The sequence below is a fragment of the Haemaphysalis longicornis genome, unplaced genomic scaffold (genome assembly GCF_048455015.1).
Source record: "Haemaphysalis longicornis isolate Haplotype H1 unplaced genomic scaffold, Haemaphysalis longicornis Haplotype H1 scaffold_2, whole genome shotgun sequence".
NCBI lineage: Eukaryota > Metazoa > Arthropoda > Arachnida > Ixodida > Ixodidae > Haemaphysalis > Haemaphysalis longicornis.
This window is the reverse complement of record NW_027526295.1, coordinates 53189196-53211805: the sequence shown is the minus strand read 5'-3', so window position 1 is coordinate 53211805 and position 22610 is coordinate 53189196. Positions and strand designations below refer to the sequence as shown.

Genomic DNA, 22610 nt, shown 5'->3' with positions numbered 1-22610 from the left:
TCTTCTTTGAATCGGGGTGACAGCATACGCCACCTTGCCTATCACATACTCGCATGCTTACTCGCTTGAAAGTGAACATTTCGACAGACTTCTGTCTGGTTGGGAAGTTACTGAACTGAGATTTTATTAGGCTCCAACCAATACAATGCAAAAGGCAGAAAACCCAACGTTTCGAAGCCGGCTCGGCTTCTTCTTCAGGGGTGACAGTGGCCACGCTGCAGCTCCATCTCACACTTGCTGGCCTCGCACAAAGCCCCTCGCTGCGGCACGTAATCTGTGTGTGTACACCGAGGGGAGAGTACCAAGCGAGCGATTAACATTCCCAGGTGTGCGTTGAATATGCCACTATTCGAGGAAAAGCCGCTTCCTCCAGTTCGTTTCCCTTACTCGCTTGTAATAAACTCCGGCTGGTATGACGCTATCTCAGGGTGCAATGGCCCTTGGTCGACTTGGCCCTCCTTTTCTCCCAAACAAACCTATCAACGTGCTTAATGCTTAATGCCTAGTGCTGTCCCAGCAACGGTGAAACCCGTTGCCTCATTAAGGAGGACTTCCTCTTGCTGGCTGGATCTTTCGGCATTTCATTACTATGTGGTTTAACTTTTCCACGACCACTGCCTCATCCTGGGGCGACACGAGCTGCAGCTCTAGTGTCGAAAAGCAACGCACCGCATTTATCGTTGCCGCAAAAGTTCTTTTTTCTGACTTCCTGTTTGCCTGCTTTTTGGCACCCCATAATCATTTGTTTATCATTCGTTTGCCCAGAAAGCGTCCATGTTTCCTTCACTTTCTTTGTAACCATCCCAGATTTTTTTTATTTTCCCCGGTAATTTTGTATTTGGTCATGAGCTTTTGCGTTCACTTCCTGCGATTTTCAAGGTGCAGGTACCTGTGCGCTCTGGCTGACCACATCTTGTCTGCTAAATTTCGGGGCATCTCTGCAATGCGTATTTTGTTTTGTGCTTCCCTGGATTCGAAAGAATCCCAGCCCATATCCCCCTGTACCACCGCATATTTGTTGTCTTAATTACATGACTGCCTTCTAGCTGGTTAACTTCCAGTCCCGGCAGGAAAATAACTTTAAGCATAATATGACAATCGGAAACCTGAGCACCGGCACCATTATTTGGCCCTGTCCGCTCGATGTTTCACGTTTCGTCCTCCTTTCATGCTTTCATTTTAACATGTTCTTCATTAGCATTTGTAGCATATTCCTTCGTTTAGCCACATCCCTAGTGACTCGGCTTTCTTTTGAATCCTCATTGGCGTCCTATTTAATTCTTCGTTATATACTCCGATTACTGAGGATTAAAATTTAGGCCTAGGTACGTTCTTCACTACACGTGTCGTTCATTTTCTGCAGGTCTTCCGCATTATCTGCCATCAACAGTACACGTTGTCCGCGTACACCAGTCCAAAGATCTGTTGCTCCAGATCTCCATTCCTTCGATACGACAAGTCAACCTAATTTACTTTATGCCAAACTTCCAATCGTCTTTCCATTCTTCCACCCAAAGAATAGGACGGCGTCGACTAGTACCTGTAGGTTGGCGTCAACCGACGTTGGCCTCAACAGTGCGGACACTGAAAAAACGTTTTCAAAATACGTCTAAAATAGCAGTAGGCATAAATTTAAAGTGACCAGATTTGCTGATTTAGGCGGGTCATGTCCCTGTTTTGCGGCTGTGGTCCCGACGTCCCGTAGCCTGCTTGTAAGACGGTGTTTTGTCCCGCTTTCGGCCGAAAGTATGAATACGGGAAGCTCTGAAAAGCTGGAGGAATGGAAGAGGCAAAGCGCAGGCGACGGGACTAAGCAACAAACGCACAACACAGCGCCTGTGTTGTGTGTTTGTTTAGTCCCAACGTCTGAGGTGTTTTCTTGAAGTTAGTGTACCAACAAACCGTACAGCACGCCCTTTTGCGTTTGAGGAGCGTTAGGTTTTTACAAATTTTTTGTTCTTGCAAATGAGTTCTTGCAAATTATTGCAAGAACTAGCTAGTTCTAGCAATAATTTCGGCTCGGATCAGAGCCTAGGCTCTGATCCGAGCATCGCCACTCTCAATTATTAAAATTATTAGCTATGACTCACAATTAAAACATACGCCGAATTAAAAAAATACACCTAGGTTATCGCGTTCATTCGCTAAACTGAGAATATCGTAAGTGTAAATACAGCGAGCAGGAAAAACGAAACCAGAAACCGAAACCAACGAAACAAAACCAACGAAACGAAACCACCCGTTGCAAAAGGAACAGCCTTTAAAATCCCTTTCCTGAGCGCTGCTGAACACCATATCTCACGTCTGTACTTCCACCTCCTGAAAATACTTCGCATTTCTTTCTGCCTAGACCGCCTCGACGCAGCTAATCCTCTTTGTCCTCCCTTGCAAGTGCGTCTGTGGCGATGTCGGACAAAGTTAGGAAGCGGAGGAAACAGTATTTAGACGCGGAAAACTATTTTCAAGTGCCGGCGTCGACTTTTTACAAGCGTGCGAAAGAAAATGCCGCTGCGCTTCAAACAGCAGCTGCTAGCGTTTCCGAGATGGGGCACCAGCATCCGTCAACGGACACCACAGCGTCGAGCACCGTTCCAGAAGTTGGCGCCGATAGTGAACACGATGGGGTACCTCCTAACGACCCGGAAAACAATTACATCGTAGTCGGTGCCGATAGCGGACGCGATGAAGTTCCACCTGACTGTGAAGACGATTACGTTTCGGAGCACAGCTGTGAGTCGAGCGACGAGGATGAAACCATCGGCGACTTTGAAGGCGACTTTGCAGACGAGTATGATTTACTCGGCGCAGGCTTTGCGAAGTTCGATGGCCAAACTCTACCAAACTCACAGGTGACGAAAACGGGCGCAATCGCTGCTGTAATGGCATTTGCCATTTCGCACGGGCTGTCGTGGGCAGCGCTGGGCGACCTGACGAAACTGATCAACTTCCTCTTTGGAGCAAATGCTCTGCCCCCAAGCATGTACTTGTTCCGAAAACTGTGGTCTGACGAGACCCAAGATGTGGTTCAGTACCATTACGTATGCGAGCAGTGCAGTGCTGAAATGAATGTGGACCTGGACGAGGCTCATTGCTCAGTGTGCAACCACTCTGAGACAGTTAAGATGCTGAGGGACCGGGGCTCATTTTTTGTAATGCTGAACCTGGAGAAGCAAGTAAGATTCTTAATTGAGAAAACGAAAGCAGAACTACATAAAAACTTGGAGAAGCTTCACCAGCCCGCAAGCAACATAACGGACATAACAAGCAGCGAATGTTATGCAAGACTGAAGGAAGAACGAAGCCTTACACGGGACGATCTGACACTCACCGTAAACACCGATGGGAGCCCAGTTTGGAAATCCTCGAAGACATCTGTCTGGCCTGTACAGTTCATTGTAAATGAACTGCCTCCTCATTTGCGGTTTAAGAACTGTGTTTTAGCAGGCCTTTGGTTCGGCAAAACACACCCGAACATGCAGCTGTTCCTGAGCAAGTTTGTTGCAGAAGTCAACTCTATAAGGCCGCTGAAATGGGAATACATGAGCCACACACATGTCACCAGGACAGTCGTGTTGAGCTGCTCTGTTGACGCCCCAGCTAGGGCGGCTGTGCTGAACATGGTGCCTTTCAACGGCTACTTTGGTTGCCCATGGTGCTTGATCCACGGCGAGCACATTGCAGGTTAGTAGGAGCATTCTTTAACCGTTAGCTCTCTTACGCATGAGCACATTAACGCATGATTGCTTAGAAATGAACCTGCGGGTGCTCCTATCCTTTGTGCTGGTGTAATGTTTGCACTTCTGTTTTTGGCTCTGTTATACATTGTTGCTGTTGCACCATTTTTAAAGAAAGAGTCAGGGTCATGTTGAACTGAGTTATTCATTACTTACCGAGATTAAGGTTGAGGATGCACAGAACATTTTATGATTTTTTTAGGAGGTTTACACTCCTTTTGAAAACTAAAATTTTGCATTCAAAAGTGCTCTTGCACTTGCACCATCCTCCATGCCAATTAGCTGGTGTCTGAGGCATAAATTAAGCAAAACTTTAGTGTGTTTAGCCCGTCAGACCTCTGTGTGAAGCGAAAAGTTGATACTAGGCAAAATGATCACGGATCAGTATTTTGAAAGTTGAGATAGCATGAAAGTATGTGAAAAGTGACTGAGATATCACTGGTCACTGTGGTATTTTCTTCATTATGATAGCATGCCCTTCAGCAGTACTTAACACAGTCCTAAAGATACAAGTTCTCTCCTATTTCCTGGAGGACAGCACAATTAAAGAGAGCGGTGGTGGCGCCAGCACAGTCATCGCTGGAGATTGGGGGGTAATTGGTGCAGCGGCCGCAAACAGTACATGAAGTTTTCTGTTCCGCTACCCAGTACAGATAAACTAAGGCTCTAGACTCAAACTAAATAGTAAAGTTATAAACCACGTGGGCTTATAGCACAGTGCAGCTGCACATAAGACAGCGCAGAGGTCATTGTACCTTTAACGAAGCTGAAAAGCTGCTTCACTCGCAGAGGGGTATAATTTGTCATGTTCTTTTAGTCAAGAAACTGAAGATGCAGACCTCAGGATGATGTTACAAATTTTTAATGCAGTTAGAAAATACTTCCTTTCTCTTTTACCTCAAAACTAGCCCATACGGAACGTATCAGGCAAGTTGCAGCGGCTAGGGTAGCTACCACAGTTGTTGGCGTAGCAGCATGTGAAAAGTACTTCAAAGGTTTTTATCTAATTCACTATTTCTCTATACTATGCCTCAAGGGAGTATGCGGTACACCATGACAGAGCCGCCGGAAGCCAGAACATCAGCAACGGTTGCAACAAATATGGAACTTGCTGTTGTGTTCAAGGACACTGTCAACGGCATAAAAGGGCCATCTGCGTTGATGAACCTGCGAGGTAAGCTACTTGATTTTTTAGTTGTCAGCTCTGTTGTATGAAACGAAGTAAAGGCTGAAATCAACCCAACACTTCCAATCTTTCAATGACTAGTTCATTAGAAAATCTTGCTGAATGGAATAATGGAACATGATGAACATTATGCTGCATAGTATAGATAGGAGGCTGAACATGTGGCTCACTGAACAAGCTCGATTCATTTTACATTTAGAAGGAGCATTAAGATGGGGTGAAAAGGGATCTATAACTCCTGGTGCTTTCCCTTTTAATGACGTCCTTGCAGTGTTTCAGAACGTGTATTAAAAGCCAACCAACATTCATTTAAAGCCATGCATGCGAGCCATGTTTTTGTCCTTTCTGATAGCACTTGTGTTAGGTATAATTGCGACTCCTTACTGTGGAGGAAAGGAAAACTTAAAAAAGGCAAAGATGGCCTGTTGTGGGACACCCGGAGATGTCATTTTGAGGGGGCTCTTATTGCCCTTCTGGTTTGCTTTCCAATTAAAACCTCCTGCACTTTTACTTTATCCAGTTGTCCACTACTATGAACCCTTGAATGTTGGCCAAGTCGCGAAAGATGGCCTCTGTGTACCAGCGCTTTAATGCCGTTACGAAGTGGCTGTTCTAAAGTCAGCCACTGACATGTTGAGGTGTATGTTTTCCGCCACACATTTTATAATTCCCAGGAATTGCTAGGGGTCTCTTCCAAGCTTTTCTTTCCTCTATGTGTCTCACTACATTTTTTGAAAGCTGATAAAACTGCGTTGAGGATTTTGCATATAAAATTATTTTTTGTGTTCATGTTCATTTGCTAAAAACTTTTCTTGAGGCTGTGCATTGCTACTGTAGGTTTTACTTTCTCGAGTGAACAGGCTTCATGCCTGTTGATGTCACAGACTTTTTGCCTGTATGAACAGGCAAGTGTAAATACAGCCTCTACTTACACTTTTCCTTGTGCAGGTCTGGACCTTGTCAATGGCTTCAGCGTGGAATACATGCACTGTGCCCTCCTAGGTGTTACTAGGCAACTGACGGAGACTTTTTTGTCGTCTTCCAATTCTGGATTGAACTTCTACATTGGTAAATGCAATCCTCCTGTTTCAGTAAACTAGCCGTTGGGCCAGTTGGTGCACATTGCTTGAAGAAAAAGAGCGCTACAAACCACGACAAAAAAACTGAAGAATGACGAGACAAAGCGCATGTGTCTCGTCGTTCTTCAGTTTTTTCTGTCGTGGTTTCTAGCACTCTTCTTCTTGAAGCTCCTGTCGTTTACGTTGATCATAGACCAATTACCCTTAAAGGAATACTGAACTGGACATAAACTTGGAAGGAACGTACACCAGCCTGTGTAATTCAATGCCTATGGGTGGACACTGCCACCGGAACGCCTGCTGGTTGGGGGGTGGGAAGTGGGGGAAGGGGATGTTAGAAAGATAAAGAGGAGGGATAAAGGAGAGAGGGGGAATAAAGGCAGGGTAAGAAATGAAAAAAGAAGGAAAAGCACACACACACACTCACACTAGGAACAAAAAAAAAATTGGCTCCAATCTACGCTCTTAAGGTGGTTGGAAAGCAAAGCTGTCAACTACCCCCACAACAATTGCCCATGCGACGTCACTTCAATTCACACACGTGGCTCTACAAAGAGTGAAACGAGAGATTCTGCCAACCGTTACTCAGAATTCGCTGGGTCGCTATCCCTAACGCATCAGCAGCGTCAGCCACGGCCGGGCTAGGGCTGCAGACGCCACCGCTGTAGCCCGGCTGTGAGTCACGGGAAAGAAAATGGAGAGGAGTGTCTTTCAAAGGGTGATACAGCAGTACCAAGCCATCCTGATTTGCCAGCTTGGGGCTACGCTACCGCGCAACATAAGCGCAGACAGCAAAACAATTCAGCATGTGAGCTTAGGGATTCCCATTTATACCGATTTAAGCTAGTCAAGTTAGTAAGTTCCCCCCCACTCGCCCCCGCCGCCGCCTCCGACGCATTGGGAGTTTGTTGTCCCGAATGGCTCTATAGCCTTAACTGCATTGCCAGAGAAAGTTGTCCCCGAGTGTAGGAGCTGCAATGGTGCCTTCCTATGGTTGTAAACGTCAAACAGATCCAGTTTGAAATCAATAATGTTGTTGCAGTTTTGGGCGGCCTGGGAATGACACGACTCAGCTGCTCTTTGACATCAAACTTATGGCGGTGTGCGACATACAAGGTTCCAGCTGGTCAAACTTGGATTGGGCTGTCCCTTCCCTTTCGTATTAGCATGCATATTAGCTGGGACTAAGATTGAGAAACACATGCAGGACAAAAATAACTGCAGAAGCTAAAAATTTTAAAGGGGCATGACGTCTTTGTCCTGTTTCACCATGCCTGCCCTGACATTGAGGAGTTCTGAACTTACTGAATGAGGTGGGACTGTCTTATTCGAGCTAGGGTGGAAGTTCATACAGGTGGTTGTGAAAGGTTGCCGTCAATGCTCATAAAGCGAAGAACATAGCTTGTGTCATGCTTGGTTGACATTGACTAACCTCTGTAGCACCCCACACCTGCTTCTGGGCTCTCAGCAGCTGAAACTAAAATCTAGGCCATGAATTGCACTGTAATTCATAATTGGTAACACTTTATGCAGTTTTAAAGGCCAACTGCACTGAAAATTTTGACCTCCTGGAAACCCTATTTCCATATTGTCTGCGGAAAAAGAAAGCAACATGTAATATACCACAGCTGAAATACGCGCATGGTCACCACAAGTGCTCAGCAAAAATCGACGATTTTGAAACCGAAACCGTGGAGAGCGCGGCCATTGCATTGATGCTGCAGATGTCCAGCGAGCGGCCAGACCATTGAGAGAGTTTTGGGCTGGACGGTTAGCCGCTCGGGAGAAAGTCTTGCGCGCAAGCTCTACGCGCGCACGGGGCAGCAAATGGAGAAGCGTGCGCAGCAGAGCTCGACCGGTTCTCCAGATGCGTGGCTGGCCAGAGGAATAAGTCCTCGTCGGCTGGAACGTCACAGGCACGTTGTGGCTGTTTACGCGATCCGCCGGCAGGTGCAGCGTGGTCTGCAGCAGAGCTTTTTTAAACGCTTCTGGCTGATAAATGAGCCATTTCAGGGGCTACCACTTGTGTCCCAGCTGATTTCGGGGGGGGTACTTACTACGCATTAAAATTAATTTGGTCGAGGTGAAATTCGAGTGCAGTTGGCCGTTAATGGGTGAGTTGTAATTCATTACCTATTATGAACTGATCTGAACAAAAAAAATTGTCAGTAAATTTTCCAAATACTATTAGTTATCGTGCACCGATTTTAACACGATTTCTGAATATATTATTAGTGCCTATTTGTCTTTGTTTGATCAAATTGTCCCTTGTGGGCAGGCATTGTTTGGACAGTAAGTACGTGTGTATATGCGGGCTTCACTATTTCTAACCACTCATATTTTGCCGCTATGTAGCTGGGTAACTCTTGTGCCATTAACTACTGCAAAATTCTACGCCTCCCATATACTAACTCATTTTAATTGATTGTAGGGTTTTATGCACCCAAGCTAAACCTAGGCCATGACGCGTGCTGTAGTGGAGGGCTCTGTATTAATTTTTACCTTCTGGGGATCTTTAATATGCACCGAAATGTCGACAGATGCCCATTTTTGCTCATACTAGCTGATTCTGCCCATCCCTCTTTTATTGTCGCTGCCAAAGACGAGCTTGGCTCATTCACTGCTACAAGAAAATGTCTCGTGCTCCATTCTGAGGACATAATTATCTTTTGTTACATACAGCACAGCAAAAAGTAAAACCTGAACAGAAATATTTGAGCGCCTACTTTGGCATAAATGGAAACAGCCATTTGGGGTTCTGGTTCTTGTGGTGACGAATTTGCTTTATCCATAACATGAAAGGCTATTTTAAGCTTTTATTTTTCTTTCCCTTCATAAGTCTGAAGGCATAAGTCAGTTCATCAGTTGTAAGCAAGAAAGTGGCACGGAAAAAATTTGTGATGGCAAAAACAGCACTTGGTTTTTGTTAACAGTCCCAGTTTCAGAAATTTTTTGGGGGGGCAAGAGAAGCAAATCAGTGTGAATAACCCTCTGACTTTGTTTCTAAGCGCGTTATATCCAGTGGTGCCTGCAAATAATGGGCAGCATTTTTGTATGCAAATGTATGCAACATTCTTGTTCAAGAACTACTGTTAAAGAAATGCAATCTCTATGTGCGACAGCTGTATTATTTTTCTTTTGTATTCTCCTTTGCTTCTCCCTCCTACATGCATAAATAGCCATGAAGACAATGTAGGTATCTGCATAAATAAACAAATAGCACATTGCTGAGCAAAGTCTACAATTTCTTTCCTGATATATTTGTGCAGGGGACCCCTCAACACTTGAGAAGATTGACGCGAGATTGCTGGCCATCAAGCCTCCACACTGCGTAACCAGACTGCCTCGGTCACTAAAAGAGCGAAGCCACTGGAAGGCGTCGGAGTGGAGGCAGTGGATTTTGTTTTATGCAGTGCCGTGCCTTCGTGGAATTCTCTCCATATTTTACTGGAGGCACCTTGCAAAGTTCACGGAAGCACTCCACACACTCCTGCAAGAGCAGCTTTCCTATTCCGAGATTGACAGAGCAGGTATGTAGTTCGAAGGGTCATTTTGCATGCTTTACTGCCTTTAGCCCCTCGTTCTTGAATTATTTTTCTTACATTTTTCATAGTGCTATAAGGTTCAGTGTGCTGTCATGCCCTTTTTCGAGTTATCTTGCCAACTGATTTACTTTTGGTGAGAATTCACAGGGCTTTAGATTACGTACTGTGAAGGCTGTTTAATTTGTGTTAGTCTGCACTTCCCAAAAAGCCCTGCTATTCCTACATGGGTGCAGAGCACGTATTGCTGAAAAAGCTGCTTTTTAATAGGGCACTACAGATTACAGGGAGTTATCTGTGCTGCCATACTAATGTTGCTGGTTCACCAATATATCACCAGAGCATCTTAATAAAGTTGCATGTATTACATGTCTGTTGCAGGTAAGCCATTTTGACAGCAAGGATTTCTTGCATAAAAAATCATGAAAGTAAATTTTCACTTCTCGTTAAACTCAATAAAATCTGATCGCATTGCATGGAACACACTAAAAGGGTTTACAAATTAAAAGAAAAAGCTCAGAGAAGACTCAAGCATGCAAGAAACCAATTACGTCTGACTGAATGCCGGTGACGCATTGTTGTTTCTGCATTGAATTGTCGAAGGGCCCTGTCCTCTTACTTAGGGATCCGCTTTTACTTTAACACTTTTGAATGGCTTTGGTCTGTCTCCTTTGTATTACGTTAAGCTAATTCGTGCAAATTTGTAATATAACAGTTGGCAATGGGGAATTTCGCTTCCTTGTTTCGCTCATTTTGTTCACTCATTTCACTCCGTTCTTCCACTTCCTTACTTTATTTATAGTGTACAGTCGAAACCCGCAATAACGAAATCGCCGGGGAAACCGGAAAAATTCGTTTTCGCGCGGATTTCGTTGCTGCGAGTACGAGACATAAAAACAGTGATATGGCCAGCAGAACGAAAATTTATTGCCAGAAGTCAGTCAACTTACTTTGCCGACCCTTGCCATGCAACAACTTCAAAGCTCTCCCTTCGCACTGAAAAAAGTGGTCCATTGCGACGTCGTCGTCATGTGCAGCGAAGAAGGACCGAAGAGTGTCGAGGGCATCCAAAACAACCCGCGGGTTGGGTTTCTCCGCGTGCTTGTCTTCTTGGTCCTCGGTGTCGTCAGCTTTGCGCACGCTTTCGATAATGGCCTCGTCGGTCATTTCTTCATGCACGACGACATCGTCATCGGCGCGAACGAACGCATCAACCGTGAGCCCATCTGGGATGTCGATGTCGATGGCTCGAAGTGCCCCCCAGGCGTTGGTCAGCGATAGCGGCACTGCGCTGCCAGCACTCTCGCCGTCAAGTGCACCTTCGTCGAAATCTTCGTCTGGTGACGCTGAAGCACAATCCGTGCGTGATGGTTGCACCGTGGTGGTGAAGCCCGCGTGCATGAAGCAGTTCTCAATCAAGGAAGGGGATGTCGCAACCCATGCGGCGGCCACCATCTCGAAGGCCATGCACAAATTCACGTCGGTGGGACGCTTGTGGTGGAGGTTGAGTAGCAGACGCTGGATCAACCTCTCCCTGTAGGCACACTTCACGTTGCGAATTACGCCTTGATCGAGCGGCTGCAGAACGGAAGTGCAGTTTGGTGGAAAAAAAAACCAAGCGCACGTTCGTGAGCTCCGTCTCGTCCATGTGGTGGGCGCTGCAATTATCTAAAAAAAGGGCCACCGACCTGCCCGCCTTGCGCATGTCGGCATCAAACGCCTCAACCCAGCTGGAGAAAAGAGCGCGAGACATCCACGCCTTCTTGTTGGCGGCGTACTGAACAGGCAGCGAGCGGCGGTTTCCTTTGAAGCAGCGGGGCTTCTCGCTCCGGCCGATGACTAGAAGTGGCCGCTTGTCTGTGCCGTCCATATTGCAGCACAACAAAATGGTAATGCGCTGCTTGCTGTGCTTGCCCCCATGGCATTTCTGACCTTTCAATTCCAGGGTCTTTGACGGGAGCATTTGAAAGAACAACCCCGTCTCGTCCGCGTTGTACACGTCGCAGGGCTGGTACTGGTCCAGTACTTCTCTGTTGGTCAGCAGCCATGACGACGTTGTTACAGGGTCAACGCTTGCTGCTTCTCCCGAAATCGCCTTGGCCACGATGTCGTGCCGGGCTTTAAAGCGACCCAACCATCCAACGCTTGCTCGGAACTGGTCGTGCCCGAGGATGCAGGCAAAGTCCAGTGCCTTCTGTTGTAGTATTTTTCCCGTAAGTGGCACTCTGTTGGCACGCTGTTCGCAAAACCACGCGAACACCGCCTTATCGACGTCCGGAAAGGCCGCCGCGGTCACCGTCTTGTTCTGCGCACGTGCGCCATTATCAAGCGCAGCGAGAATGGCATCTTTGCCCTTCAATATGGTCGAAAGCGAGTTGCACGCAATTCCATACTCGTCGGCGATGTCTTTCTTTTTTCTGCCCTTTTCAACTTCCGCAATGATGGCAGCTTTATCGTGAAGCGTCAGAAACTTCCGCTTTTTGGCTGGTGGAGGCATCTCAGCAAGATCCGATGGGCCGGTCGCCACACACACAACTTTCACGCAAACAGTGACACGTGACACTGGCCACACACAACGAACTCGCGTGTGCGAGGCTACGGAAGTGACGGAATGACGGAAGCAACGCAGGATAGGATTGTGTCGCCCCCTAAGGATGTCGCTCCAAGGCTGCTTAACATGATGATGATATTAATGCCGTTCTTTTCTTTCTCCGCGATAACGGAGAATCCGCTCCCGGCGTCAAGCTTTTCTCAGGCACCATTGTAACTTCATCTCGATTTCGCCACCAGTCCCAGTCTTCTCTTCGTCGTTTTGATTGATTCGAACTGTTGGTGTTGCTTTGGCCTGTTGAGCTCGTCCGATGGCGCCGTCTGGTGGCGCCGCTGACTGTATGAGCATGATTGTTTGCCATCGCCTGCTGCAGTGTGGCCAAGCATGTTGCCTGACACAGACCCCATCGCCGATTTATGTAAACAAAAATGGCGGTACCCACACTAGCACGCCAAAAGCAGACGTTTACGAATTTTGAGTGCGCACAACACGCGTACTAGCATATTTTTGACAGTTAACCTTTGACGGGCGGATAAAATAAGGCCTGCACCGTAGTACAAAATTCGTTAATGCGGGATCGCTGTTGAAAAACATTTCGTTGCCGCGAGATATGAAATACATGGGCTTCTATGGACGTTCGCCGGGGATCCGGAAATATTTCGTTGCCGCGGGGATTTCGTACTTGCGGGATTTTGTTATTGCGGGTTTCGACTGTACTTACATATGTGACCACTTTTTGCTACTGCAGAGCTTAAGCTTGTGGTGTGGAATGCGTGGGCTGTCGAATGGTTCCTAGGCACACGGGTTGGGAACAATTTTACAACTTCCTGAGACTACTTCTGCCCACACTGTCTTTTTCGTTTAATGGGTCGTTTAATGCTTTCACATTAAAATGCATATCCCATGGTAGGTTAGACTTCATATGCTGCTTGAATGTTCTGCTTGTTCGCAATATGCGACACCATGGAACAGCGATACAGATAAGAGGAAAAAATGCTTGCTATTTCTGTTGATTTCTGAGCAACAAAAGTACCTTCATGCTTTTCTGTGTAATTTTTTTGTTGCAAATTTGGCACCATAATTGATTATTACTTGCCTTAATATCTATACTGGATTGTTGGTCTTTCAGTTGAAATAAGTCATATTTTAGTGGCTTATGTCTTGCTCATTCGTGCAAGCCCTGACCTCTCCTTCATTTCTGGTGCTCTCAAATACAATAATACGAGGTGATGTTCCTTTTTTGAGTGAGTTGCAACTCTGCAACTGTCTGATGTCTGTTTTTAGCAAAGGCTTTCAACAGCTGTCAAGAAATACTGCTATAGAGAGAGCTGTGGGCTAGGGAAACATTACAGCTAGGATCCTTCTAAAACTACATTTTTGGGTCAAATTGAATTTTGAGTAGTACGAATATCTCGTGTTTTTATTTGTTTCAGAACAGCTTCTGGAAAGCTTCGTGTCACGATGCCAGGCTCTGTATGGCATCAGTTTCTTGACATTTAATGTCCATGCGCTGCTGCACCTGGCCCACTCCGTGCGCTCCCTGGGACCACTCTGGGCTCATTCGGCCTTTGTGTTCGAGGGTGGCAATGGAGCCATAGTTCGGCAGGTGTCAGCCGCCAAGGGGTTGCCACACCAAATCACTGAAAGGGTGGTAATGTTCCAACAGCTCCATCAACTGATCAACAGCCCTCGACTACCCCTCGGCGAGAAACTGTTTGCCCAAGAATTCCTGGGGTACAGCCATGTGAAAAACGCACTTCGTGTGAATGATGGGCTGTGCCTTCTGGGGGTGGGCAAGCCTACTACTCTTAGCCGAGAGGAGCAAAGGGCTGTTCATGAACGTTGTGGGGCGACTGTCACGAGGGCCCTGCAATATGAATGCTTTGTTCAAGCAAGGCAGGTTTTCCACAGCGCGGCCTACAAAAGGCCTACGAAGTCCGACACAACCTTTGTGAGGACATGCGACAAGGAGTACAAGCGCATCGAAAAAATCTTGTGTCTGGAAAGAAGCCAGATTGTGCTCCTGTGTAGAGCTGTTGTGCTTGCGGATGTCCATTCTTTTGTGCCACACATAAAGGAATGCTTCCTGTCGCACGACACATGTTTGGAAGTGTTGCTGCCTACAGAGATTGCAGACACCTGCCTTTTTGTAGACTTCCCGGAGGTAGAAAAAACATTCATTTGCGACCTCTCAAACAAAATTGAGAGAGATTAATTTGGCAAGGGAGTGTGTCTCCACAGTTGTGGTCAGCAGTGCATACCTTTCGTCTTAAATTGAACTGATTGATTGATTGTAGGGTTTAACGCGCCGACGCAACGCAGGCGATGAGGTGCACCGTAGTGGAGGGCTCCGGATTAATTTTGACCACCTGGGGATCTTTAACGTGCGCCGAAATCTCGTACACATGGGCGTTTTTGCTTTTCGCCTCCATCTGAAAAGCGGCCGCCGCGACGGGGAATCGAACCCGCGACGTCGTGCTCAGCCTTAAATTGAACTGCTAGCTGTGTTGTTATTATGTTTATTACCTGCATATATTCTTCGAAGCATTTTTAACATTTCTTGCATTCTTGTGAAACTAATTCTGACTCTGTATTTTCAAACTTTTTTTGTTAGACGTTTAACTAGAACTTGATTGATTGATTGTAGGGTTTAACGCGCTGATGCAACGCAGGCGATGAGGCGTGCTGTAGTGGAGGGCTCCGGATTAATTTTGACCACCTGGGGAACTTTAACGTGCGCCGAAATCGCGTACACACAGGCGTTTTTGCTTTCCACCTCCATCAGAAAAGCGGCCGCCGTGGCCGGGAATCAAACCCGCGACCTCGTGTTAACTAGAACTTGCTTACAACCTTTTCGCGGCCTTTAGAACTTTGAGGTAAAGTTTTTGCAAGTGAGGATGATTGATTGATTGATGATTATAAGGTTTAATGCACCGATGCTACACAGGCGATGAGGCGCACCGTAGTGGAGGGCTTAATTTTTGACCGCTTGAGTGCCTTTAACACGCGCTGATACCTTGAACACATGGGCGCTTCTTTCTTTTCGCCTACATCAGAAAAGCTACCTCCGCAGCCGGGAACCGAATGGCTGGGTTTTTGAGGCAAGAGAGGGTGTTTAAGAAAGTACATGTTGTTGTAATCCTTTATTTCAAAGGGAAGGCCATGCGACCATAATAAGGGAAGATGGGGAAGAGGCAGGGAGGAGTAGCCGAGTAGCACAAATGGTGGGTCCTTGAATGCCATAGAAGAGATCACTGCGGTCAGCAGAGCCAGGCTAGGGTTGGGATCATGTGAGTGCAGTCAAGTCAACTACTACGACCGGGGTAGGCCTTGGCTTACACTAATCTCGAGAGACCACTCTCTAGGCAAATTCCCCTAGGGCTGTGAGAAAATTAGTGTCTTCGAAGGGGGGGTCGTCTTGAGAGCAATCACGTGGCAAAGTGTTGGTATTGGGCGGTACAAGGAAAATGCGGCGCAGTGCCAGATTAAGTGGTTGAGGGTGGCGAAAACTGACGTTTGACAGTAGGGGCAGTAAGGGGGTGGAGATCTTGCCGGGTGAATACTATTTCTGATGATGTGGGGTGTGAGGGCTGCGTTAGCAATAGTTTTGTTGAGGAAGATTTCCGCAGAGCGAGGCATCGGAGGAGCCAGAGCCGTTGTTGTGCTTGAGGGAGCTGTTTGGGCGGGCACGGTATGGGACCCTTGGCGGTATGCTACAAGTTCCGCCTTGAGCTGCACGTTCTCTTCACGAAGCAGGTGGAGTTCAGAACGAAGGCTATCAAGCTGGGATAGTACGGTTTGCAGAATTGAATCCCTTGTTGGCGAAAGTGAAGGTGGGGGATCCACTGTAGCGCTAGCTGGGGGAGGCACAAGTCCATCGGCAGTGTTGGTGCTCGAGGAGCCATTAGAACGTACACGATCCGCCCAGGATACTCCATCTTGCACTTTGGAATAGGTATGAGCGGGGGAGGCAGTGTGGGCAGGACACGTGGGGTCCACCGCCAGATTACCATCTTTTTTACAAGCCACAAAATAAAGTGTGCGCTGGCATGGCTCAGCTTCAGCATGACTGCGCCCACATTTGCGGCACACCGGTTGGTGCGGGCAGTACTTCGCCATGTGCCCGATGCTGTGGCATGCGAAGCAGACCATTCTCTTTGGCTGGCAAGGCGACACTTTAACTATAGCCATGTAATATTTAACCACGTGTGGTATCGTAGGGGAGTCGAAAGTCAGAACTGCTCGATTTGTTTTGCCTATTCGTTGCGCCGCCTAGACGTCCGCTTGCTCGCAGTGGATCCAATTCAAAATTGTTTCATTTGAATCTTCAGGCTCCACTGTGATGACTCCACGTGAAGTGTTGGCACGATTTGGGGAGTGTGACCTCTATGGGAAGGGTGAACATATGGTTATTGGTCTGGAAGGAGAGACTGGTAGTTGCAAGGAGGCGGTTCGCGTGCTCTTGGTCATGTAGGGTAATCTGAATGCAGTTTGCAGTGAATCGTAGCGGTGCGTAGCGAGTTCGGCCATTTCGGGGGTGGGGGAAAGAGTGCCTAACAGATGTACGAGGGCATTTATAAATGTATAAATATGCATGTGTAAATATGCAAATGTAAATATGTAAATATATGTAAATGTGCGAGGGCATTTATAAATGTATAAATATGCATGTATAAATATGTTTTAGTAAACAAGTGCAAGGAGCACATACGTTGAATGGTTTCCATTGCATTGGATTGTGTTGCATGTTTTTAGCATTCTATATTCCCAATAAAATGGAAAGAATTGAAGTGCAAATAAAGCATATATAAAATGAATGTCTGTCATGAGTTCTTTATGTTAAATACATGATATAAGTGATCACAGCTGTGGCTTTTACCTGTGAAGAAAATGTAATTGGGTTGAGAATCCAGCTATTCGCTGATCGACTGTAATTGATCAATTATATTGCAAAGAAACAGAAAAGAGCTTGCAGGGCGTGCAGGACGTGAATGCTTAACGGCCGTACCAAATCGACAGCCAGCCGCTAGAGTGCAGAAATCTACGCAAATTCACTGAGGGAGGTTTGTAGGTGGTTGCCGATTTTGTTTAATATACACAACGTAATTTCTCAGCATTGAATGTGGAAATAATGGTGGCGCCTCACGCATCGGAAAGCTAGGGCGATTTTCAACTTGCGAGCGCGTAGTGCGCGCTCTTGACGGCCGTGCGAGCAACGTTGGATCGAAAACGGCACATCTCGAATATGAGCAAGTTCGGCGTAGCATTCTTGTCGCTGATATTTTCGCCGAGTTCGCGTCACCAGCTTTTGCGCACGCAGGCCTGCGATGGTGACGCTTCGTTTCTAGGCTTCGGTAAAGCCCCTAGATCAGGCGTAGATTCTCTAGTGGGTCTTAAGCTTGAAGTATACAAATCGTTCGCTAAGCACTTGAACGTACGTACATGTGCGTACAGACATGATCGGACCGTAGTGATGAGCACTGCGGCTGTGCCCTCCACTGCTTTCGAACACTCGCAAGGCTCGCGTTTCGGCCGCAGCGACCGCACTTAATCCACGTGCACTGCCGTTTTCTACACCGCTGTTATCACGCGCTCATATGGCCTTGCCTGCATTCGCCTCAATCTTTGTAAATTAGCTTCGGCCATGTATGTCAAGACTATTAAACCCAGCATGCTTCTGGTGGGTCGCGCTGACCAGCGAGGCCGCCACTATTGCCCAGGATAGCTTCTGGTGGGTCGCGCTGGCCAGCGATCGCCGCCACTATTGCCCAGGATAGCGGCCGTGCCCACCTAACCTACCGCCAAAGTTCCCACCTACTCCCAGCTACAAAAACCTTGCCCAGGAAAGTTGCCAGCGTTCATCACCATGCCCACCTGATTTTCCAGGATTCCCACCTGATTTTCCAGGATGCCCACCTAATTTCCCAGCACGACTTATGCTGGGATTTGCGATCGGGTGACGCAACACAATCCAACACAATCCACTTTAATCCAATCCAAGCCAAGCCAAACCAATTCATTCGAATGCAATGCAATGCCCCTCGCGAGAGAGTGTTCGCTATCAGAGAGGAGAAGGGGTGAGCGGTGGAGAACGCAGCTCACGCGGCGAGGAGAATGGGGAGGGGCGGACGCTGACAACAACGCCGACGCCGGATGCAGGGACAAGGCGAGTGAATGAGATGCAGTCGCACCTAAAAGAAAAGCCCAGCTGAGACCAACTGAGGTGTATGCTTTTATTTTGTAGACGTGCGATAATCCTCAATATTCAAACGGAGTGGTCGGGGAAAAGGTGGGTGGCGGGGGGGGGGATGCGTAAGAAAAGGCTGTACACGCCCAGGCGCGTTCGCATTAAAAACAGGTTCGCACTTGCGTAATTGAGAAGATATTACACCGCACACTCGTGAACACAAATGGGAGGTATTGGAAACAGCCACATTTGGCGCTTTTAAGGGTTTGCGTTTGCGCCACCGGCCCATGAAAATACCAGGCGCCAGCTGCGAGCGCGCGCAGCTCGCGCGTAAATTTCATGCGCGTTCCGGCTTCGGGCACACCGCGCTTCTGGGAAATGGTATTTCCCCGCTCGCGAGTAGCCGCGAGCTGGCCTGCAGAACGAAAACATCTCATTTGTTTCTATTTCTCAGGTTAAGAGACTTTGCGTCCACAAAAATCTCATGAAGTTGCTGAAAATGAAACCCACTCAAAGAAAATAGATAACTCAAAATCTGCCAGTGACAAATGCGCTTAAAGACACCTTTCACTTCCTCCGAGTATTGTGGCCATCCTTCCAGTGGTTCGGCAACGTCCTTAACCAGCCTTTTAATCCTCTCTGGCTTTGCTTTAGGCCAGCAGCACATATCGTCAGACACTCATGCTGCAGGCACCACTTCAACTTCCAAGGTCTGGGAACTCCACGATAAGGAATGACATTTAAAAAGGGAAACCAGCCGACAAGAACTTACAGCATTTAACTTATCAGACTGTACCGCTAACCCTATATACATGGTAAACATTCGCGTAAAAATGGTCAGTTTAAAACCCGTGTTCTGAACCCTTCACAGTTTGAGTTATGAATACAAGTGCAATTCTTTTTTTGTGATGAGGCAGGATGTGTTCATGATTAACCCTGTGTACGTGGTGTAGCAAACAGAAACATAAATTTGACAGGGCGCAGGAGAATATTCAAATGGAACACAATTTATTCACCTTTAAAGGCATCAGTCGCTTCCATAATAAAAACGCCCAGAACAAATTATATTATTACAATGACATGAACAGAGGTTTCCAAGTATATGCAGAAAACAAACCCACTCACACACAACGATGCCTGCCGTTAAGGAGTCGAATGTAATGACACAAATGGATCCATTTTAGTTAGGACACTCCACAATATTCAGACGTGAACATCGCAATAATTCGCTAGTAGCTAGGCATTTTAGTATGCTATGCACATAAATTAAGCAATCTGATTAAGTACAGTGCACGACTGGCAAGATGACGAGGCTAATGATGAGATGATGAGGCTAAAGATGACAGCATTTTTTTGCAAGGCATTTACCAAATGCTCTGTACGGAAACGTTGACTTTGTTTTTGTAATTTGGGAGGTTTAGCGTGCCGAAGCTACGCCTGGGCTTTGTGGCATGCCATTGTGGAGGGCTCTAGATTAATTTTGACCACCTGGAGAACTTTAATCTATCCCAAAATCTCAACCATAGGTCTTTCCTTCCTTCACCTCTACTTGAAAAGTGGCTACCATGGCTTGGATCGAATCCACGTCCTTTGGCTCTGAAGTATATTTTAGCCACTGAGCCACTGCAATGAGTTTTAATAATTGTTGTTTATGGGCACTAGAAAATAATGTGCAACTGAGCTAGAAAGTGTGATTACACAAGCACAGATTCAAATGTGTATGCACTTGGAAAAAATGCTTACTGTGGTCAACTTTTCGACACGCCAGGCACCAAGGATATCCAAACTGGCCATTGAATTGGGTGTGGTTTCCAACCGCAGCTCTAGCAGGGGCATCAACACAGACACAAACAGAATGCACCTTGGAGCGTAGCTCCGCAGAAGCACATTTCCACATCAATTCACCCACAGCTTTCAATTCTTTCACGAACCTAGACAAGAAGAGCAACATGTCTGGATGCTTGTGTCCAAACCACAATCCAGCAAGCATGGTGTTGTCTGTTTGGCTTGGAAACGGCAGCTCGTTAACGAAGAACTGAATAGGCTATATTGACGCGTTTGTCGACTTAAACAAAGGGCTCTCGTCGGTGTTTATAGTAATAGTCAGGTCACTCCACTGGACTTTACCATCTTGCCGAAGCGCTTTGCATCCAGCACCATGCATCTGCGATGCCACTAAGGGCAGTGGTTCCTGCGTCCATGCGTTCCTTCAGTTTGCACAGGTTGCTGTACAGGGCATCTTTCGTCTGCGCCACGATGTGCCGCAACTGCTCTTTTAGATCCGTAATCACAAAAAGGCACTGGGGCGCCCCAGTTACCCCAGAGAAAGAAAGGTGGTTGGGAAACGCCGGGTTCTCCGTTTAGTGTATCATTGTTTGCAGTGTAATAATGACTTCTCATTTGTAAACCCCAACCAGACAGATTGCAGCCAAATGTTTACCTTCATTGTATGTTGTGCAGGCCCTACTTATAATACATTTGGCTAACCCAATTACCTATTGGTTTCGCTGAATGATGATCATACCAATTTGCGACACCACAAGCACGTGTGCATGTGCACGTTTACAGATATTCTGAGGCACCTCATCCTGTGGCGCACGAAAAAAAACCAAACTGACTTGCCTTGGAAAACTTCGGACACTTTCCTTTGCGTTTTCTGTTTTTGGGCTTAAAGGCAAGTGACATCACGCTTTTGCCTGAACACGGGAGTGACTGGTATTTGTACGCACAATCCATACATGCTTTAGCAGGATGAAAGACATAGAAGCTGCGGCTCTCTTCAAAATAGCCGAGTCCTCTGCCACGACGATATTCTACACCTCTCCGTAAGAAAAAGCAGAGGGGAGAACCAGTCCCGGTACGGACCCGGTAGGGTTCCCAGACAGTTTCTCGAACGCCGTTTTATCGAGTGCCGTTTTATCAAATGCCATTTTATCGAACCACCTACGTACATTTTATCGGAAGTGCGGTTTTGTGTCTTTCATTGTAATTTTCGAGCTTTATTTTGTTTAACTGGCCATCGCATTAACCTAACCTGCAATAATCATTCTACATTGTCTCTGCCGTGCATTACATACAAAAACCTGCCTATATGTGTTGACGCGCCTTTCCCACGTTTTTGATCACCTTTGTGTTATTAAGTCGGTTTTTAGTTTTTGAGTCTTCATTGATTGCACTCAAGCATGCATGTCCCCCTTGTTTATATTACAGAATTTGCTCCTGTAGTCGCAACCCTAACCCCGTGCGCAATATTCCTTAGATGTGTCGGTGTGTTTAGGTTGGTGTTGCCAAATGTATCCCTTGCGCCATGGTTCATCATTACGTGATCCAAAGTCTTGTCCCCCCAGTTTTTCTAGTCACGTGGTTCGCACGCGACTACTACTTGGACCGTGGGGTCACATTGTTTGCATATGGAAAAATATTGTGCCAAGAACTTCTGAAAGATTAGTGCTATATGAATGGAACAGGGGGGCTCCGACAGTGATAGTGAGGCCTGAACAGAGGTGGTGGAGTCTAGGAGAAGTCACAAGGGAACCCGCCACAGCCAAGTCGTGATAGGTGAACTCGTCAAGTAGGACAAGTCGTCAGAGGTCGTCTTGCACTAGGGAAACTCGTAACCTAGTACAACTGTACAATTGCCGATCCCATCACAATTTACGTTTTTTGTTATCACGTATTTTGTTAAAAATACAGGATTTTGTATAAATCTCTACTTTTGCGTCAACACTCTTAGCCCCTCCTTCGATTCACCAACCTTACGATTTCGTGGTGGCCTTGGAGGAACACGCCCGACCAGGGAGGGAATTTTGTTTGTTTTTGTGTGCTTTGTTCAGGTAATCCCACAGGCCATAGTATTAAAGTCTTTGTTTTGGTCGTTCTCATTCTTTTTTAATTTTCCATTTTAATTTCTTGGTAATCGGGTCACAGCTCTGCATTAAGTAGACCTTCATGGTTTCTATATTTTTGGTGTTTACTATTTTGATCTTACCGTTTTTAATGTATTGTGATGAAAAGGCAAGAGTATGGGCTAAAACTCCAGACATGCTGGGGTGCAACGAGGGGGAGATGAAAACGAACCAACCTGCAGGACGGTGGCTAATTTTGTAATTAATGTTTTTCTCGTTAGTTCAAGCAAGGCATCGAGAACAGTAGTAAAAGGCTTGATAACCTCTTGGCAACTGAACTCAGTGCCCATTAAGAATTAGGAATGCATATATCAGGAGAGACTTTTGCTAGCGTTCTAGTTAGGTTTTTACATTGGACCCACAAGCGCCAAGAAGTGCCTTACTTATGTACAACATACGCGGCGAAGTAATTAGATTATGTCCCCG

The 22610-nt window shown here is 46.6% G+C and overlaps 1 protein-coding gene across 1 annotated transcript; it reads left to right on the top strand.

Annotated features, from left to right (window-relative positions):
* The first annotated feature begins 1356 nt into the window (after positions 1-1356).
* On the top strand, positions 1357-16631 carry LOC144168898 (uncharacterized). Its single transcript, XM_077697894.1, has 5 exons — positions 1357-3681; positions 4771-4908; positions 5869-5988; positions 9269-9529; positions 13526-16631. Exons 1-5 carry the CDS (start codon positions 2406-2408, stop codon positions 14305-14307), a joined length of 2577 nt encoding a protein of 858 aa, XP_077554020.1. The 5' UTR covers positions 1357-2405; the 3' UTR covers positions 14308-16631.
* Positions 16632-22610: the final 5979 nt, after the last annotated feature.